This window comes from Thamnophis elegans, chromosome 16 (genome assembly GCF_009769535.1).
Source record: "Thamnophis elegans isolate rThaEle1 chromosome 16, rThaEle1.pri, whole genome shotgun sequence".
Lineage (NCBI taxonomy): Eukaryota > Metazoa > Chordata > Lepidosauria > Squamata > Colubridae > Thamnophis > Thamnophis elegans.
In genome coordinates, this window is record NC_045556.1 from 24,528,086 (window position 1) to 24,543,881 (window position 15,796).

The following is a 15,796-nucleotide window of genomic DNA, read 5'->3' on the forward strand; positions in this document are numbered from 1 at the left end:
TTTTTTTAACTTTTAGGTTGGATCTTTCCTTAACCAGCTTCCTCTCACTTCCTTGTCCTCCCCCCCCCCCGTGCTTTGGAGAATAAGTCAATCAGCTCCTCTCTGTGGCAGGTGGAGAGAACTGGAAGACAGTTATCATGGCACCCCCCAATTCCTTCTCTTTGATCAGTTAGACACACGCAGCTCCCTCGACTGTTCATCATACGATTTAGCCTCATGCCTCCTAATCATCTTTGCTGCTTTCCTTGGTAAGACCACAGTTGGAATATTGCATTCAGTGTTGGTCACCATGGTATTAAAAAAAACACTGAAACTTTTTCTAGAGTGCAGAGAAAAGCAACAAAGATTAGGGGACTGGAGGCTAAAACAGAACGGTTGCAGGAATTGGGTACGTCTGGTGTACTGAAAAGAAGGACTGGGGGTGACAGTATTGTCATATTTGAGGGACTGCCACAAAGAAGTGGGAGCAGTCCCTTAAATTCTCCTTCAAAGTACCTGAGGGCAGGACAAGAAGTAATGGATGGAAGCTAATCAAAAAAACTAACCTAGAACTAAGGAGAAATTTCCTTTCAATGAGAACAATGAATCTTCTGAAGTTGGGGAGGCTCCATCCACTGAAGGTTTTAAAAAAGAGACCACAGCCATTTGTCTGAAGTAGGATCTCCTGCTTGGGCAGGGGGTTGGACTTGTTCTTTTAATTCTTTATGCACTTTCCAAACTCTCGACATTGTTTTTGTATCATGATCAGAAAACTACGCAGTATCCCAAGTGTGGCCTCACTAGTGCAGTATAAAACTGCTACTATCGCTTCTCATGATCTTGACTATCTGTTATCTGTTGATACAGCCTAGTATTGTATTGACTTTTTGGGCAGCTGCAGCACCATGCTGGCTCATATTTATGGGGTGATCTATTAGGATACTAAAATTCTTCTGACACATTGTGGAGCAATGTACCTCCTATTCTATACCTATGCATTTGGTTTGTCCTACCTAAGTACAGGACCTTAATGTATCTCACCATTGAACTGCATCTTATATATAGGACTCAGTGTTCAAGTCTGCCAAGTTCCTTCTGGATCCTGATCCAATCTTCTGGAGTGTAATCTGTTCCCGCCATCTTTTTGTCATCTGCAAATCTGATGAGTTCCCCTTCTGTTCCCTCATCTGTCATCTATGAAGATGTTGAAGAGCTAAGACAGAACCTGGACACCCTGCTGCATACTTTCCTCCATGTATATGTAGTTCCATTGAGGGCTAAATGTTGAGTGTGGTTGGTCAGCCAGTTATAAATCCATCTGGTGGTGATGTTGTCTATCCCACATTTTTGTATCTTATTGAGATGTAAGCTACAGTCTACACTGCTACCTTCATCTTGGCCAAGAGGAAAGAGAAGAGGATGCAAGGTGGACAGACTGTTTGGGTGGCAATAACTGGGAGACTTGAAATAACAGGGTTGATTGTCTTAGAGAAAATCTTATGCTATTGTTAGGAATCGAAAAGGACTTGATGACTCATAATTAGTCACTTAATATAAAGTGCTCTCTCGACTCTGAGATTTGGATTTGGAGACTTTGTGTGAAATTAAACATAGTGTCAATCCCACAGCCAGCATTAATCTTCTTCATAAATGTCACAACCCTGGGGTTCTTGGTTAGAACTAGACATGTTGGGAGGCACAAGAGAAGTGGAAGAATCCACTATGGATCTTGCAGGTGGGCTCTGGGAAGGTGGGATAGGCAGAATAATGAATGATTGAAGAAATGTGTGTAGAAAGCTTGGTTACTCCATCCATAGGGTTGTTAGGAGAGCTAAAGCTGAGATTCTCCATTCACTATTCACCAAGAAGAATGATCAAAAGGCATGGCTGATTAAGAAGGACCAAAGAGATGAGAATGGAATAGAACAGAACAGAACAATAGGGCTGGAAAGGACCTTGGAGGTTTTCTAGTCAAAGGCAGGAGTCCTTATATCATCCTGGAGAAATGATCGTCCAATCTTTTCTTGAAAACTCCTACAATAGAACACCCATAACTCCAGATGGCAAGCTCTTCCAGTTGCTCATTGTCCTCTCAGTCAGGAAATTCCTCTTTACTTCTAGGTAGGATCTTTCTTTGTAAGCTTTCATCCATTACTTCTTGTCCTGCCTTCAGGTGCTTTAGAGAATAAGTCAAGGCCTTCTCTGTGACAGCCCCTCAAGTACTGGAAGTGCTATTCTGTCATGCCCAATGCTTCTGTTGGAAAGGCGAGACATATCTCGTTCCCTTAGCCATCCCTAGGGGTCAGCCTCCAGACCCTTTCTTGTCCCATTATCACCTTTGCTCAGTCCAGTGAGGGACTTCTGTTTGGTGGAGATAGCAGGATATGGACCAGGAGGGCCACTGCCTCCTCTCACCCATCTCCAAATCTAGAACAGACCTTCCTCAGCCCCTCCCTGCTGGATCAGCTCCTCTGAATTAGCCATCTGGGTTTCAACTGGCTATTGTTACAGCTCCCCAGATGTTAGTCCTTCCCTTCTTGCTCCCCACCCCTCCTGAAGCTGCTCAACCCATGAATGTGGAGGCTAAAGGCGGCTGTCGAGACGGATGCTCTTGGGTGCCAAGGATGTGTTGCCCAAAGGATGCTGATGCAGGAGTCATGTGCCCAGCCATTGTTAATACCCACTCCAGACATAGAGTGCTGTGTCAAGGGCTGGCATCAAAAAATCTGCCAAGGCTTGGCACCAGGTCACACTACGATATCTTCCCTTTCCCCTTCTCCAGCAGTGATCTGCACATTCCATTCAAGAGACTCTTTAATTTACAGTGTTGGAGTTACAAAATTATAGAAAGGCATTGCCATGGCCGGAGAGAGTCCTCCGCCCTTGGATGTTGCTCCTCTGGTCAGAACCCCCTGTCCGCAGCAGCACCGGCTGGTGCCCCCTACGAGTTCTCTCTGAACCACTGCAGGACAAGTGGCTTGTGGTCTGCAACCCACTTGATGTTGGCCTTTGTTCTCTCCAGAGCCTGCTCAAGCGCCCGGGTGGCGGAGCCGAAGCCGACATCCGCGTTGTCTGTCTTGAACTTCTTCAGCTGTCGGCCAGTCAGAGAGAGAAGAAAGAAGCATGTTTCCCAAGTGTGCTGGATCAGATCAACACCCCCCCCCCAAGTGTTCAAAGGGACTCCCCACTGGCACCCTTCCTTCACATCTCTCCCCCATCACATTCTCCCCTCTGCACCAGGATCGGGCACGAAGAAGGGCTTCTGGGAACAAGCTCAGGAACTCACCCAGCAACCATTTTGAAAAACCCTAGCGAGATAAAGAGCTGCCCAATGCTCCCGTTGCCAGCCAGGGAGGCAGCAGCACCTTTAGGAGATGCCTTTGCCTGGTTCTCTGGCATCCAGTACTTTCCTCACTGGGTAGATACATAAAATGAGGACTTGCTGCTCCTAAAAGGTGGCTGTCGCTCCCCATGAACCCTCCCCAAACCTCAAAAGCCTCACCTGTTCAAGTTCAAGTGGAGACGAAAATCTCTGGGTCACTGACTGGATGAGGCTGGAGAAAGAGAAGGAGCTTCCCCCAAACCTGGGACAGAAGATGGGCGAATGAGTGGCTGGTCTCCCATCACCCAGCCCTGGGGGAGGGGGGGAGAGGGCACACTCACTGCTGGAATAGGGTCCTCCAGTTCACGCGCACAAAATCCCAGGCCAGAGGCTGCCCCACTACATTGCTGGCAATGCTGTTGATGGTGGAGGTGGCGTCCTGGCGGCGGATCAAGGTGGAGTTCAGAGTGTATTGAAGGTACCTGCGAGAGATAAATGGGCAGCTCCAGGAATGTGTGCCCCCTCCCCAAACAGCTGCAGCCCAGGCTTCCCTTTTTTAGGCAATGGCACAATTGTGGCGATGGACGGGGCCACAAAGATCTTCTGATCCAGCCCTCTGCTCAGTGCAGGGAAACCATCCCTGAGTGGTGGCTGTCCAGCCTCTTCTCAAAATCCTCCAGAGGGAAATGCCCACCTCCAAAGGGAGAGGCCACTACTGGGCAGCTGTTCCAAGCAGGAAGCTCTCCTTCCCTTCAAATGCAGCTCTTTACCTGAGATCCCCCACCTGCCCTTGTCTGAGAGCCAGGGGTCGGCTGGGGGATGCCTGAATTGTGCCCCAGGGCTAAAAAGGAATCCTGGTGGTCTCCCCACTTGTCTCTGGCAATCGGGTGAAGCCCAGTGAGCTGCCACCCCCCCACCCTGGGCAGAGATCAGCTTACCTGTGAAGGATCCAAGGGGTCTTGCTGCAGGTCAGGGCCGAGCGCAGCTTGTCGGCCTCCGAGATCACCTGGGCCTTCTGAAACATCTCCCAGGCGAAGTCCCAGGCCTCCAGGCCTCCTGTGCTGATGGCGCTGCAGTAGATGGCGGAGCGCAGATTGGGCGGGATCCTGAAAGCGAGACCGTTACTGAGAGGCGCCTCGGGCAGAGAGGGGGGAGGGAGGAGAAACTGGGGCAGGTGCAGGAAGGAGTTTCACTGGGAATGAGGTCCAGCATGTCTAGAGGGCTGTCTGGGGAAAATGGGGTGAGGTTTTGTGAAATGGGCAGGGTGTGTGGATCCCAGCCATTAACCATCCCCAAGATGGTGGCAACCGAGGCTCCCTTTGGCCTAAAAGAACAGATGCCCACTGCCACCAGCAGGGACAGAGGCAGCTGTGCCAGAGGCTAAAAGTGCCCTACTCAGAAAAAGCAGTTTCCTCGACTGGGGTGTGTGTGTCTCCTGACCAAGAAAACTCAGTGGCCGATGCCTTTCAAGATCAGTTTGCCCTTCTTGCAAAGAGGGGGGGGGCTTTGTGCCCATCCCAAATCCACGCCATCCTGGGAATTAAAAAATCTCGTCTCTAGCTCTGCTGTAGCCCAGGTGTGATGCTTTCTTGGTATTGGTATTTAAGTGTCCTTTGATGAATAAATAATTAAATATGAAAGTTGTTAGGCTCTGTCCTCTGAGTGCAGCGTAGGGCTCTCAAATAAATGTTGATGCCGCTTTACATAAAATGGTTGGGCTGCATTCATACGTATATGTAAAAATTAGTAATTTCACAACAATTAAAATTAAAGTCAAAACAGTAACATCATTTTAATTTAATTGTTATTGTTAAATTATAAATAACAATTTTGAATTGTTTTGTTAAGTTAAAGCAATAATATCTTTCCTCCTGTAAAGCAGTAAAATGTTGCATTGCTATGGCTGCAGGTTACTGCTTGGTTGTTGTCCCACACAACTGGATTGTGCTGTACACTGCCTGCACATCCCAACGAGTGTGGAGAAATGCAGCCGCAAGCCAGGTAGCAAGGCGGGTGGGTGGCTGGGTCCTGTGGAGCCCCCAGCAGGGTTTGGGCTCCAGAAACAATGTGAGCTGCTGTGGCTGGAAGATGCCGGCTGCAATGGCCGGAAACAGAGGGAGGGCAGGCAAGGCAGGGATCAGCCAAGGCCAGGACCCCCAACCCCAGGCCTGCCTGGCTTTCTGCCAACTGATAGACGCACGGAGAGCTCTTCGACAGAGAAATGCTGAAGGAAAAGCCACCCATGCTGGGTCCTTCCAGGAAACACCTGGCTGGTTTGGCTGACTACCATCTCCAATGCAAGAAGGCCCAAGAGGACTAGCGTCCTTGAGGGGATACTAGTCAGTAGGGAAGACTGTTAGGGGAACCGAAGGGAGAGGAAAATTGGGTCCCAGAGCTTTGGTTCCTGTGTGGACTGGTGCCTTGGACTTTCCTCAGGAATAGCAAATGGGAACAGATCATGTGAAGAGCGTGGTAGGGATTTCTAAAGGTATCCTGCAAACGGTTCTAACCTAGGGCAGCAGAAGAGGCAAAGGTGGCTACGTAAAAAGACCTGGAAATATACAAAGGCTGGGAAGATGGACGGGGCAAGGGTGGAGGAAAATAAGGGCCAGCACTAGAACCAATGTTGGAGAAACTGAAGCTCAGGACAAGGGGGGCAAAATGTGAGGACAACCAAATGTGTTCTTGTGAATACAGAAATCCCTTGGCTTCCTAGAGTTGGGTCAAGTGGACCTTGGATGGAATGGGCAAAGTCTAGCTGGGCGTTTTGGGGTTCACCCACAAAGCCTCCTTGCCTGAGCTTGGCATCGACGGGGGAGAGATTTCACAGTGGCACCTCCATCCGAGGGTCAGCCTGCTGCTGAATGGAGATGACCCAGGAAGCGAGGGAAGGAAATCCCCTGTGGAAGCCTCCGGGTCCCCCAAGAAGGCCTGTCTGCTTTCACCTGCCCCCATGATCTGGCCATGGGGGTCTCCTACTTCCAGACTGACTACCAATAGAACAAACTTTCCTCAGGCTGGGTGGGAGTGGGGCTGACTCTGCAAACCCCAAAGGTCTTCTGTCCCAGATGTGGAGGGGGGGCTGCTCTCTGGCCGAGGAGAGGAGACATTGGCGGTGGGGGCTATTCAGCCAAGAGGCAAAGCCAAAGGTCTAACGAGGCTAAGCCCGAAAAGTAGGGCAGGGCCTCTGCTCTGGCCCAGCATCCAAAGGGAAAAGGTGGGCAGAGGCGCATGCCCCCCCCGTGGGGCTGCCCCTCTTGGGGAGCCGGGCAAGACCAGAGAGTTAAGAGGGCTTAAAGGCCGCTTACTCTCCCACACTGAGCAGGAGGGACTGGAGAAAGGACGGCCTGCCCAGAAAGCAGCTCCACTCCCCCCCCTCTGGGCTTCCCATGCTCACCCCCACCCCCGGGGCCAGCCACTCTCTCACCTGTTGATGCTGGGGTTGGCTTTCCAGTCCTTAAACCAGGAGGAGGCCAGCTCATTGCACTTAGGGACGCCATAGGAGCAGGCAGTGCGGATGGCCAGGATCTGGTTATACCTGGATGAGGGGAGAAGGCATGGATATGAATTCAGGGGCAGTGACCCTCTCCCCCCTTTCTCTTGCCATGCACAGACAAGCCCCCTCCCCCTTCCTCCTCATCCATGGAGACTCACTGGTCCATCAAGCCCTCTGGGATTTGGGTCCAGTTGCGAGTGAGGTTCTGGAAGTGGTCAAACAAGGGAGTGATCTGCTTCTGGATGTATTTCTGAACAGGGAGAGAAAGGTCTGAGTAGGGACAGTGGGAGAGCAGCCCTTTCGCCCCCACCCAGGATCTCCTCTGTTGGAAGGACGGGCCGAGACTGGCTGGAGCTCAAACCTCCATCGGCTCGTAGACTTCGCTGCGGTCAAACATGAGGCGGAAGTAGTCCAGGTTGTTCAGGGCCGTGTCCCAAGGCAGGTACTCCCTCTCCTGGGCCAGGTAGCGGGTGGTGTTCAGGGCCAGGTCGCTGCCCACATGCTTGGCTCTGAAAGAGCAGCAGAGGGGCTGGCTATGGGGCTGGCCTCTGCTCTGCCTCAAGGCTTAGCCCAGAAGAGGCGCCCCTGGGTGGGTGCAGTAGCCTCCCACCGAGAGGGCCCCTGGGACTCCTGTCCTGGAAAGCCCCCCTGTCAGATGGGAACATTCAGCCTAGCGGGATCTCCTAAGCAGAGGGAGGATTGTAATTCTGCTCCCCAGCAGCAGGGGGAGATAAAGGGAGTCTCACCTGGCCAGGTTGAAAGCATCATCGATGATCTGAGCACGATTTAGAATGGGGATCATCTGCAAAAGAACAGAGCAGTCAGAGAAACTGAATCGAGAGTAGCAAAACCAGGCGGTGGGCAAGAGGAGAATCCCGGAAGCTCACATCCTGCCTGGAGGCCGTTGCCAGCTGCAGCTGTGTCGGCAGAGGGCTCCCTCTACTGAGAGAGTGTTGGAGGGAGAGCCTCTCATCTACAAATGGAGAACGAGAGCCAAAGCATCCGAAAGGCTCTTCTGGAGAAGCTGGCTGGGGGTGTTTGGGAGGCACATAGGAAGGGCAAACGGATGCTGTGGGACCCAGGAGGAGGAATGGCTCCGGGGGTGGGGTGGGGAAAGGAAGCGGCTCCCTGCTTTCCCACTTCCTCTCTCTTGGAGGTCTTCCCCGACCCTGGAGGCAGCAGGAGCGGCTACTTCAGCATAGCCATTTCTGGGACAGCCTTTGATAGCCTACCTGAAGGTCTTCATTCAGCTGATTCATGAGCCTCTCCCAGTTTTCCAAATCGTAGTTTACCCGGAAATAGCCCGTGACATTAACATTGAGAAGCAGCCACTTGGCAGGGTCAGCAGAAGTCGAAAAGTTCGCATTTTCAGCTGCAAAAGAGGAAGAGAAGTTGTCCCTCTCTACTGCAAGAGCCGCCCTGCTCCTCTTCAGGGGCGACAGGGAAATCTTAGACATTTTGAATGGTTTCAAACATACAACACTGATGACTTGTGCCAAATTCCATTTTGAAGATCAGGAGGAGAAGAGGAGGAGGAGCCACCAGGTCCCCCCCCCCCAGCAACAAGGGAGGCCATCTCCTCGCCACCGACTGGCAGCAGATCAAGCCAGGGCAGGCTAGGTGGGCACAACCTTCACCATCTTGGCCAGCTAGCAGAAGCTGCCTGGACAGCCTTAAGCCAACTCCATCCAATCTCCTAACCCTCTAAAGCACAATCTTGCAACTCTGTGGAACAACCACAGAAATGAATCATACCTGAAATATTTCTGAGCCAGTACATCTCTGCCTCCTTTCCTTTGCTCAGCCAGGAGACCGGAACAATCCAGGTGTAACTGCAGGAAACAGGTTGTCAGTTAAGCAGCTTCTGTCCTCTCTTGTTCTTCCCCTTGCCTCAACCTGGTCCTCTTCATTCTTGGACTGCATAAGCCTCGTCTCCCCAACAGCAGGATGTGGCCCCCATAGCCCCGGGGATGTCCTCCCCCTCTCTGCCTCTGGACAAGGCTCTTTCCACGCAGAGATCTGACCTCCCCACAGAGGCTCAAAGCTCCTGACTTACTTGAACGGTGAGGGTCGCTCAACTGGACTTTCTGGGTCCAGCAGAAAATGCTTCTGGGTGATGGTGCCTGTAGTGGTATTAACTGTGAGAACCGGGAAGCCCATCTGCAAGGTCCAGCGGTCCATGATAGCCTTGACAGAGTCTGGGAGACTCATGTTCCTCTTGCACACCACCTGTCCCAGAAGCATCAAAGATACTCAACTTGAGAAGGTGGCTCTTGGCTCTGGTATTCCCAAATGCCTAGTCTCAAGATTTGGACTTCGTGGCAGGAATTGCATCCCAGGCAGTTGATTGAGGCCAACTGCCTTTGAAATATAGCTCCTCTCTCTTATCCACGGACCTGTCTCTTCCTTGGCTGGGCTGGTGGTTGGCAACATGGGCACGGGCCCACAGAAGGAAAGAGGAGATGGTTCCCACTGGAGTTGGGCAGACATAACAGCCTGCAACTTCAGAGGAACAATTTGAGTAAGATGGAGTACCAAAGGTTGAGAACCAAGGCAGTTGAACTTCCCACTCATCACATGCTTGGGACCTGGTGTTCCTGTTACTTTTAGCATGAACTTTGCACTGTAGCCTTCAAAAGAAAGCATTGTAAGGCAGTAGGACCAAGAAGACAGCCAGATGCCTTCACAGCTGTCTTGGCTTCCTGGTGAGTTTGGATTTGGGGATGGGTTGCTAAGAGTGGGCATGCAGGAGCTCTGAAGGAAGAGAGAGTGGCTTTAGATAGGGAAATGTCAGATGGACTTCCAACCAGAGGACACAGGAGGACACCCTCAAGGGGGGGGAGGTTGCTGGAATTGACCTTTCACACGTATGGAAAGGAGGGCTGGGGGAGGCAAGAGGCCACTCGGGACGTTGCTGGTAGCCATAGCTGTCTCCATCAGGTCCCTAGAGGCAGAGGCTGAGGGGTTGGCTGGCCTGGTTGGGCCCTTGGGGGAGAGGATTCATTTCTAAAGCTGCTCATGGCATCACGAAGGAGGATCACATCGGCTAGAAAGACGTCCTTCCATCTCTGGGATTCAGAAATTCTATGGAAGCAGCTAGAACAGGCTGCAAAACCTACCATCTGCAGTTGTTCCCAGAGGTCATCACAGACCGTGTTTCCATATTGGTAGGTCTCAAAGTAGGACTGTGGAGAGAGGAGAGCCAGGTGAGCACAATTCCCAGACTCAGCAAAGCTCCAGGTGCCTTTTGCATGGGTGTGTGGGTGTGGGTGGGTGTGTATGTGCGCACATTGATGGCAATTCCCTCGGCAGCTGCTGATTTCCCTCTGCCACATTCAAGACTGGGAGGGGCAAGGAGGAGCCCAGCCAGAAGCCACCACAGGGCCCCACCCAGATCTTGGGGCTAAGTTATCTAGTAGACGGAAGGTCAGCAGCCCCAGAACCTGAGGGCACGAAGATGGAGGAAAATGCCAGCTTGGAGAGGGGCACAGAGGTGTCGTATCCCTACAAGTCACCACTCAAAACCCCCAGTAAAATGAGTAAGATTTTACACAAGTTGGAGCTGCTGCTGGCCCAGGGACAAAGCCGCCTGCCTGTCTCCAGGGGTCAGAGGGACACGGGAAAGGCTCTTTGCTCATCCCACCAAAGGGCCTTTTGGTTTCCGTTGGTTGTTCACCAGCGTGGCAAACTGAGGTTGTTCTGAGCCTGGCCTTTCCCCAAAGGGCTGCCTGGATCTGTGTGAGATCTGCTCTTTTACACACGCATCTCTCCCCCCGACCCCGCAAACTACACAGCAGAGGTGGCCTTCAGCAGGTTCTGAGCAGTTCTGGAGAATCCATAGCAGAAATTTTGAGTAGTTCAAAGAACTGGCAAATACCATCTCTGGCTGGCCCCGCCCCCATCTATTCTCTGCCTCCCGAGTCCCAGCTGATCAGGAGGAAATGGGGATCTTGCAGTATCTTTCCCCTGCCATGTCCACCAAGCCACGCCCATCAAGCCACGCCCAGAGAACCGGTAGTAAAAAAAATTGAATCCCACCCCTGCGGCACAGCCGTACATACGTCCTGGGGTGTATATGTGTGTGTCACATTTTTAGCTTGTGCCCCAGTCAGGGAGGTGAGGTGAAGGCAGCCCCTTACCTGCAGCCCTTCTCTGAACACGGACTCGGTGAGGAATTCGGACAGCATTCGGATCACAGACGCCCCCTGCAGGCAGAAAAGAAGCTGCAATGAGGCAAGCACAGCCCCCTCCCCCTTCCTACTCCCCCCTCTTTTCTTCCTCCAGAGGAGGATCTTGCACAAGAGGGCCATGCAGGGAGGGCATGGACCAGACCTGGTCCCAGACTTATTGTGGGCAGCCCTGGGGATCGTCTGAGGAAGAATACAGCAAATCCCTCTTTAGTTCTCCAAAGCCCACATTACACAGCTGTGAGGAGGCTCAGTAAACAGATACTGAATTCACAGACTAACAGAAGGGACCTTGGAGGTCTTCTAGTCCAGCCCCCTGCTCAAACAGGAGAACTTGATACCATTCTGGATAAATGGCTGTCCAGTCTCTTTTTAAAAACCTCCAGTGATGGAGCACCCACAATTTATGGAGGGAAGATTAATTGTTCTCACTGACAGGAAATTCCTCCTTAGTTCTAGGTTGGATCTTCCTTAGTAAGTTTCCATTCAGTACTTCTTGTCCTTCAGTCCGTCAAATATGGGAAGATTGCTGCCAATATGCTCTTTAGCCCTTCTCTTTTTTAGACTAGATATGCCCAGTTTTTGCAACCATTCATCGCACAATTTAGCCTTCAGCCCACTAGTCGTCTTTATTGCTCTTCTCTGCACTGTTTCTAGAATCTCAAGATCTTTTTTGTATCGTGGGTGACCAAAAGTGCAATATTACCAGTGTGGTCTTCCCAAGGCATTATGAAGTGGTACTGAAACATTGAATGATCTTGATTCAATGCAGCCTGGACTGTGTTGGCTTTTTTGGCAGCTGCAGCACACTGCTGGCTCATATTTAAATGGTTGTCCTAGGACTCCAATATCCCTTTCACAGTTACTGCTGTTAAGCCAGATGCCACCTATTCTGTAGTTGTGCAAGTGTGTTTGTGTAAGTAAGTGTAAAATCTTATCACTGAATAGCATTTTGTTTTATAGGGCCCAAGGTTCAAGTCTGTCAAGATCCTTCTAAAGTGTTAGCTATTCCCTCAGGCTTGGTGTGGCCTGCAAATTTGATGAATTCCTCTTCTAACCCCCCATCTAAATCATTTATGAAGATATTGATGAGAACAGGGTCCAAGGCAGAGCCTTGAGGTACCCCACTGTATGCTTCCCTCCATGTAGATGCAGTCCCTACATGCTGAGTGTGGTTGATCAGGCAATTGAAAATGGCTCTGGTGGTGACCCATCTCTGAATCCACCCATTCCAGACAAGAGAAGGGACTTTCAAAAGAAGGTGCGGGAAAGATAGAAGTTCTCCTTCTCTTCTGTCCTTTTCAACATCCCACATTTTTCTAGCTTACAAAGAAGTAGGTTGCGGTCTATTTTGTCAAGTGCCTTACTGAAATCCAAGTACACTATGTCTGCAGCATTTCACTGGTCCACTAATTTAGTCACTTTGTCAAAAAATGAGATAAGGTTTCTTTGGCATGATCTGTTTTGACAAATCCCTGTTGGCTCTTGGTTATAACTTTACTTTTAGGTGTTTCTAGAAAGCTGCATTGCCTTTCAAAAGATGGGCCACTTTCATAATATTTCTTGATACAAGTTTACTTTTACCAGCACTCCTGGGCCATTCCAATTTGGGCCATTTGGAAAATAAATGGATCCTGAATAAGAATCCTGAACTTGTAGAGCAAAACATGAACTCTTCTGGGATGGGCTTTTATGTCAAAGCCTTCAAGGGCTCTGCTCCTGCTTGAAGGGTTCAAGCAACCTTGGAGCAAGGAGGGAGGGGCAGTGCTCCTACTGGTACAACCTGTCCAAGGTTGATCAGTTTCTTTATTTTGATTTTAAATGCCAGTCCCCCTCCCAACCTGCCCTCCCTCTCTCTCACACACACACACTTTTACTTGGCCCTGCATTTTAGCTTTTCTCCACCTGGTGGGACGCATCTGCAGGTTGAAGACAGTTCACTCTTCTTGCTGTGGGATGGATTTTCCTGCTCCTGGCATTTGCATGCATTTGCCCAGAATCCCCTCTGGGGTGAAGGCAGCCCAGCAAAGCCGATAACAAATCCCTCCTGCTCTCAAAGTCAGGCAAGGTTTCACCAAGCCCCCTCCTCACCTTACTGTAGGAAATGGCGTCAAAGACTTCACTGATCTGAGCTGGAGTGTTGATTTCATCTGCAGGGCTGGAGAGGGGGTGTGAGGAAGCCAGGGCATCGATGGCCATCACACGGTAGACATCGTTTGGTACAATCAGGTCTTTCTGAAAAAGAAAGCCTTAAACTCAGATCTGGCCCCTAGTCCTCCTTCCACCCAAGGCCACAGTGGGCAGCAACCTTATTGACACCCGTGGGCCTAGAGTTGGAAGGGCAGGAGGTGGAAGTTCTCCTAGATCTACCACAGGGACCTCGGATCCAGCAGGAATCTGTGAAGACTTCCTAGCAGGATCATCTTTGTCCCAGGAGAAGTCCTTTCTCTCCAGAACCAGGAAAGGCACATCTAGAGGAGTTTTCTCAGCCTTTCAGAGACTTGGGTTGGATGCACAAAACACCCTCAGCCGTGTCAGTTAAAGACCTAGTGCTGCCTTCAGACAACCTGCTTACCCTGGGAGAAGAGAAGAGCTAACCAGTGCATGAATTTGGCTAGTTTGTGATTTAGTGGACTCTATTAAACCAGGAAACGGGTTAAATGAGTGGATTCAGGAATTATGTTACCCGTTGCATGTAAACTCTGCTTTGTGAAAGGACGGCTGCCCAGGAATCTTGGCAGTGGATGAACTGGGCAACCATTGCAGCCTCCGGATTCTTCCTACATCTGGATTCCCTTTCCAGGACTGGCTGTTTTTCTGCTGCTCGGCTCAGCCTTCCTCCTGACAATTCGGCCTCCCACAGATGCGCCACTTGATTTGCCTCATTCAGAACGCGGTCAGCTCTTGGCTCCAGATTCTGCTGGGCTCTTCCCAGAGCTACTGGGGCAGCCGGACTCCAAGCACAGCTACCCACTTAGCCAACCCGGAACTCGCCCTGGCCAACTCTCTCTTCTGCAGGGGCTGGGGGTATCCCACCCTCCACTGGCAGCTTTGGGCTGGTCGAGACCAGGAGAAACTTGGTGGTTAGTGTGAGTTTGGGAAAAGCCGCTCTCCTATTGTACTGCACTGCTCCAGCCTTGGCCAATCAGGGCTGCCTTCCCATCCCCATCCAGCACCCCACCCTACTTACAATATTCCATGTGGGCTCAGCTTCATTTGCACCCAAATATTCCACGTAGGACGCAAAGCCCTCGTTGAGCCACAGCTCATTCCACCATTCCAGGGTTACCAGGTTTCCAAACCACTGTTGGGAGGAAGGAGGTTAGTCCCGTAAACACTTTTTCTAGGTATGTGAGGGGATAGCATGAGGGTGCCAGGGGTTTAGCCAGAGTGGATTACGCAGAGGATCTCTTGCATGCCCTCCACGTTGGTAGGGATTCAGGGCTCCAGAAGTGCAATCTAGAACATACCTGGTGGGCAACTTCATGAGCAATCACTGTCACAATCCGCTCCTTGTTGCCAATGGAAGAGAATTCGGGGTCAAAGAGTAGCGCACTCTCACGGTATGTGATAAGCCCCCAATTCTCCATGGCTCCAGCGTTGAAATCCGGAAGGGCGACTTGGTCTGGGAAGAGCAGTGCCTCCTGTTAACTGAACCAACCCCCCCCCCAGGACTCCCTGTCCAACCTTGAGCCGCCCTCGCTGATCTAAGCATCTTTTCCCCCACTCAAAGCATCTACCGCTCTGGCAGGGGCAGTGGGGAGCTCACTCTGCTAAGCTGCCAAGAGTGATCCAAGCTCCCTGTGAATGCTGAGTGCAAGAATTGGGGGGAGATGAAGCAGATGGGGAGGGTCAGGCCCACAGGACACCCCTCATGACTGAAGGCTACACAGGTCTCCCCACCCCCCCCCCCGCCCAGAGTCCAGGCTCCCATCTGTGACTCAGCCCTACCTACCTAATCTCTTCAGGGGATAAGGCACGCGGTACTCCTGTTCGAAGAAGCTGAGAATGGGCCAGGTGGCATTGAGGGCGTAGTCCCCCTGGCCCTCCCGGATCGACTTGGGACGGCCCCAGATCTTGAGCTGAAAGAGGAGCCAAGAGCGCTCAGGCAAGGGCCCCCTCCCAGGCAGGGCAACCCAGAGGAGGCCCCTGGGATGGGCAGTGGGTCCCCCGAGAGAGCAGGCCTACCTGGATGTTATTGGGCACAGCAGAGACATTCTCAAACTCGCTGACAATAAAAGCAAGCAAGTAGGTAGACATCTTGAGTGTGGGTTCAAATTCAGTCCGCATCCAGATTTCTCCATCTGACATTATTTTCTCTGTCTCTGGAAGAAGAGGCCGAGAAGGAAGGGGTGAGCTTGGCCCCCTTGCCTGACCGTCCTCCCCAGGTGAGAGGGTTCTCTCTCCCCAAGCACAAGTTCCCGAAGGAGGGCACCCTTCCCTTTTGGCCCTTTGGCCTGGCCATCCTTTTGGGCAGAAGGCCCCCGACCCCTTTTCACTCCCTCACAGAGCCAACTGACAGGCTGGGGAGCTCAGGGGGGGGGGGATTACATGCCCTGAGTAAAAGCAGAGGAATCCTCCCCTTTGGAGGCAGAAGGGGGATTTTCCCTGCCACTAAATGCAGCCAAAACATTGCATTGCTGCCATTGTTGCACAATGTGTCCCATGGGGAGGGGAGGGGGCAGCTTTGAGCCGAAGGAGCCTTGAAAGGTTGTGGGTGTCTTCTGCTCTTTCTGACTCACAGCCATCAGGGAGCAAATTGCCTATTTAAAGTGACAGTCATCACAAATATGGGTGCCCCCTCCCTTCTCT

General features: G+C 51.5%; 1 protein-coding gene across 1 annotated transcript in view; it reads right to left on the reverse strand.

Moving 5' to 3' along the window:
• Positions 1-2,775: 2,775 nt before the first annotated feature.
• ANPEP (alanyl aminopeptidase, membrane) overlaps positions 2,776-15,796 on the reverse strand; it is a 40,464-nt gene continuing 27,443 nt past the window's right edge. The window contains exons 4-21 of the mRNA XM_032233273.1: positions 15,173-15,309; positions 14,940-15,066; positions 14,455-14,609; positions 14,175-14,288; positions 13,076-13,219; positions 10,937-11,002; positions 9,917-9,982; positions 8,854-9,026; positions 8,553-8,629; positions 8,030-8,169; positions 7,544-7,599; positions 7,159-7,306; positions 6,956-7,047; positions 6,729-6,839; positions 4,240-4,407; positions 3,643-3,783; positions 3,482-3,563; positions 2,776-3,070 (exon numbers count right to left, since the gene is read on the reverse strand). Coding sequence (XP_032089164.1) covers positions 2,921-3,070; positions 3,482-3,563; positions 3,643-3,783; positions 4,240-4,407; positions 6,729-6,839; positions 6,956-7,047; positions 7,159-7,306; positions 7,544-7,599; positions 8,030-8,169; positions 8,553-8,629; positions 8,854-9,026; positions 9,917-9,982; positions 10,937-11,002; positions 13,076-13,219; positions 14,175-14,288; positions 14,455-14,609; positions 14,940-15,066; positions 15,173-15,309 — 2,147 coding nt within the window. The 3' untranslated portion in view covers positions 2,776-2,920. The remainder of the gene's footprint in view (positions 3,071-3,481; positions 3,564-3,642; positions 3,784-4,239; positions 4,408-6,728; positions 6,840-6,955; positions 7,048-7,158; positions 7,307-7,543; positions 7,600-8,029; positions 8,170-8,552; positions 8,630-8,853; positions 9,027-9,916; positions 9,983-10,936; positions 11,003-13,075; positions 13,220-14,174; positions 14,289-14,454; positions 14,610-14,939; positions 15,067-15,172; positions 15,310-15,796) is intronic.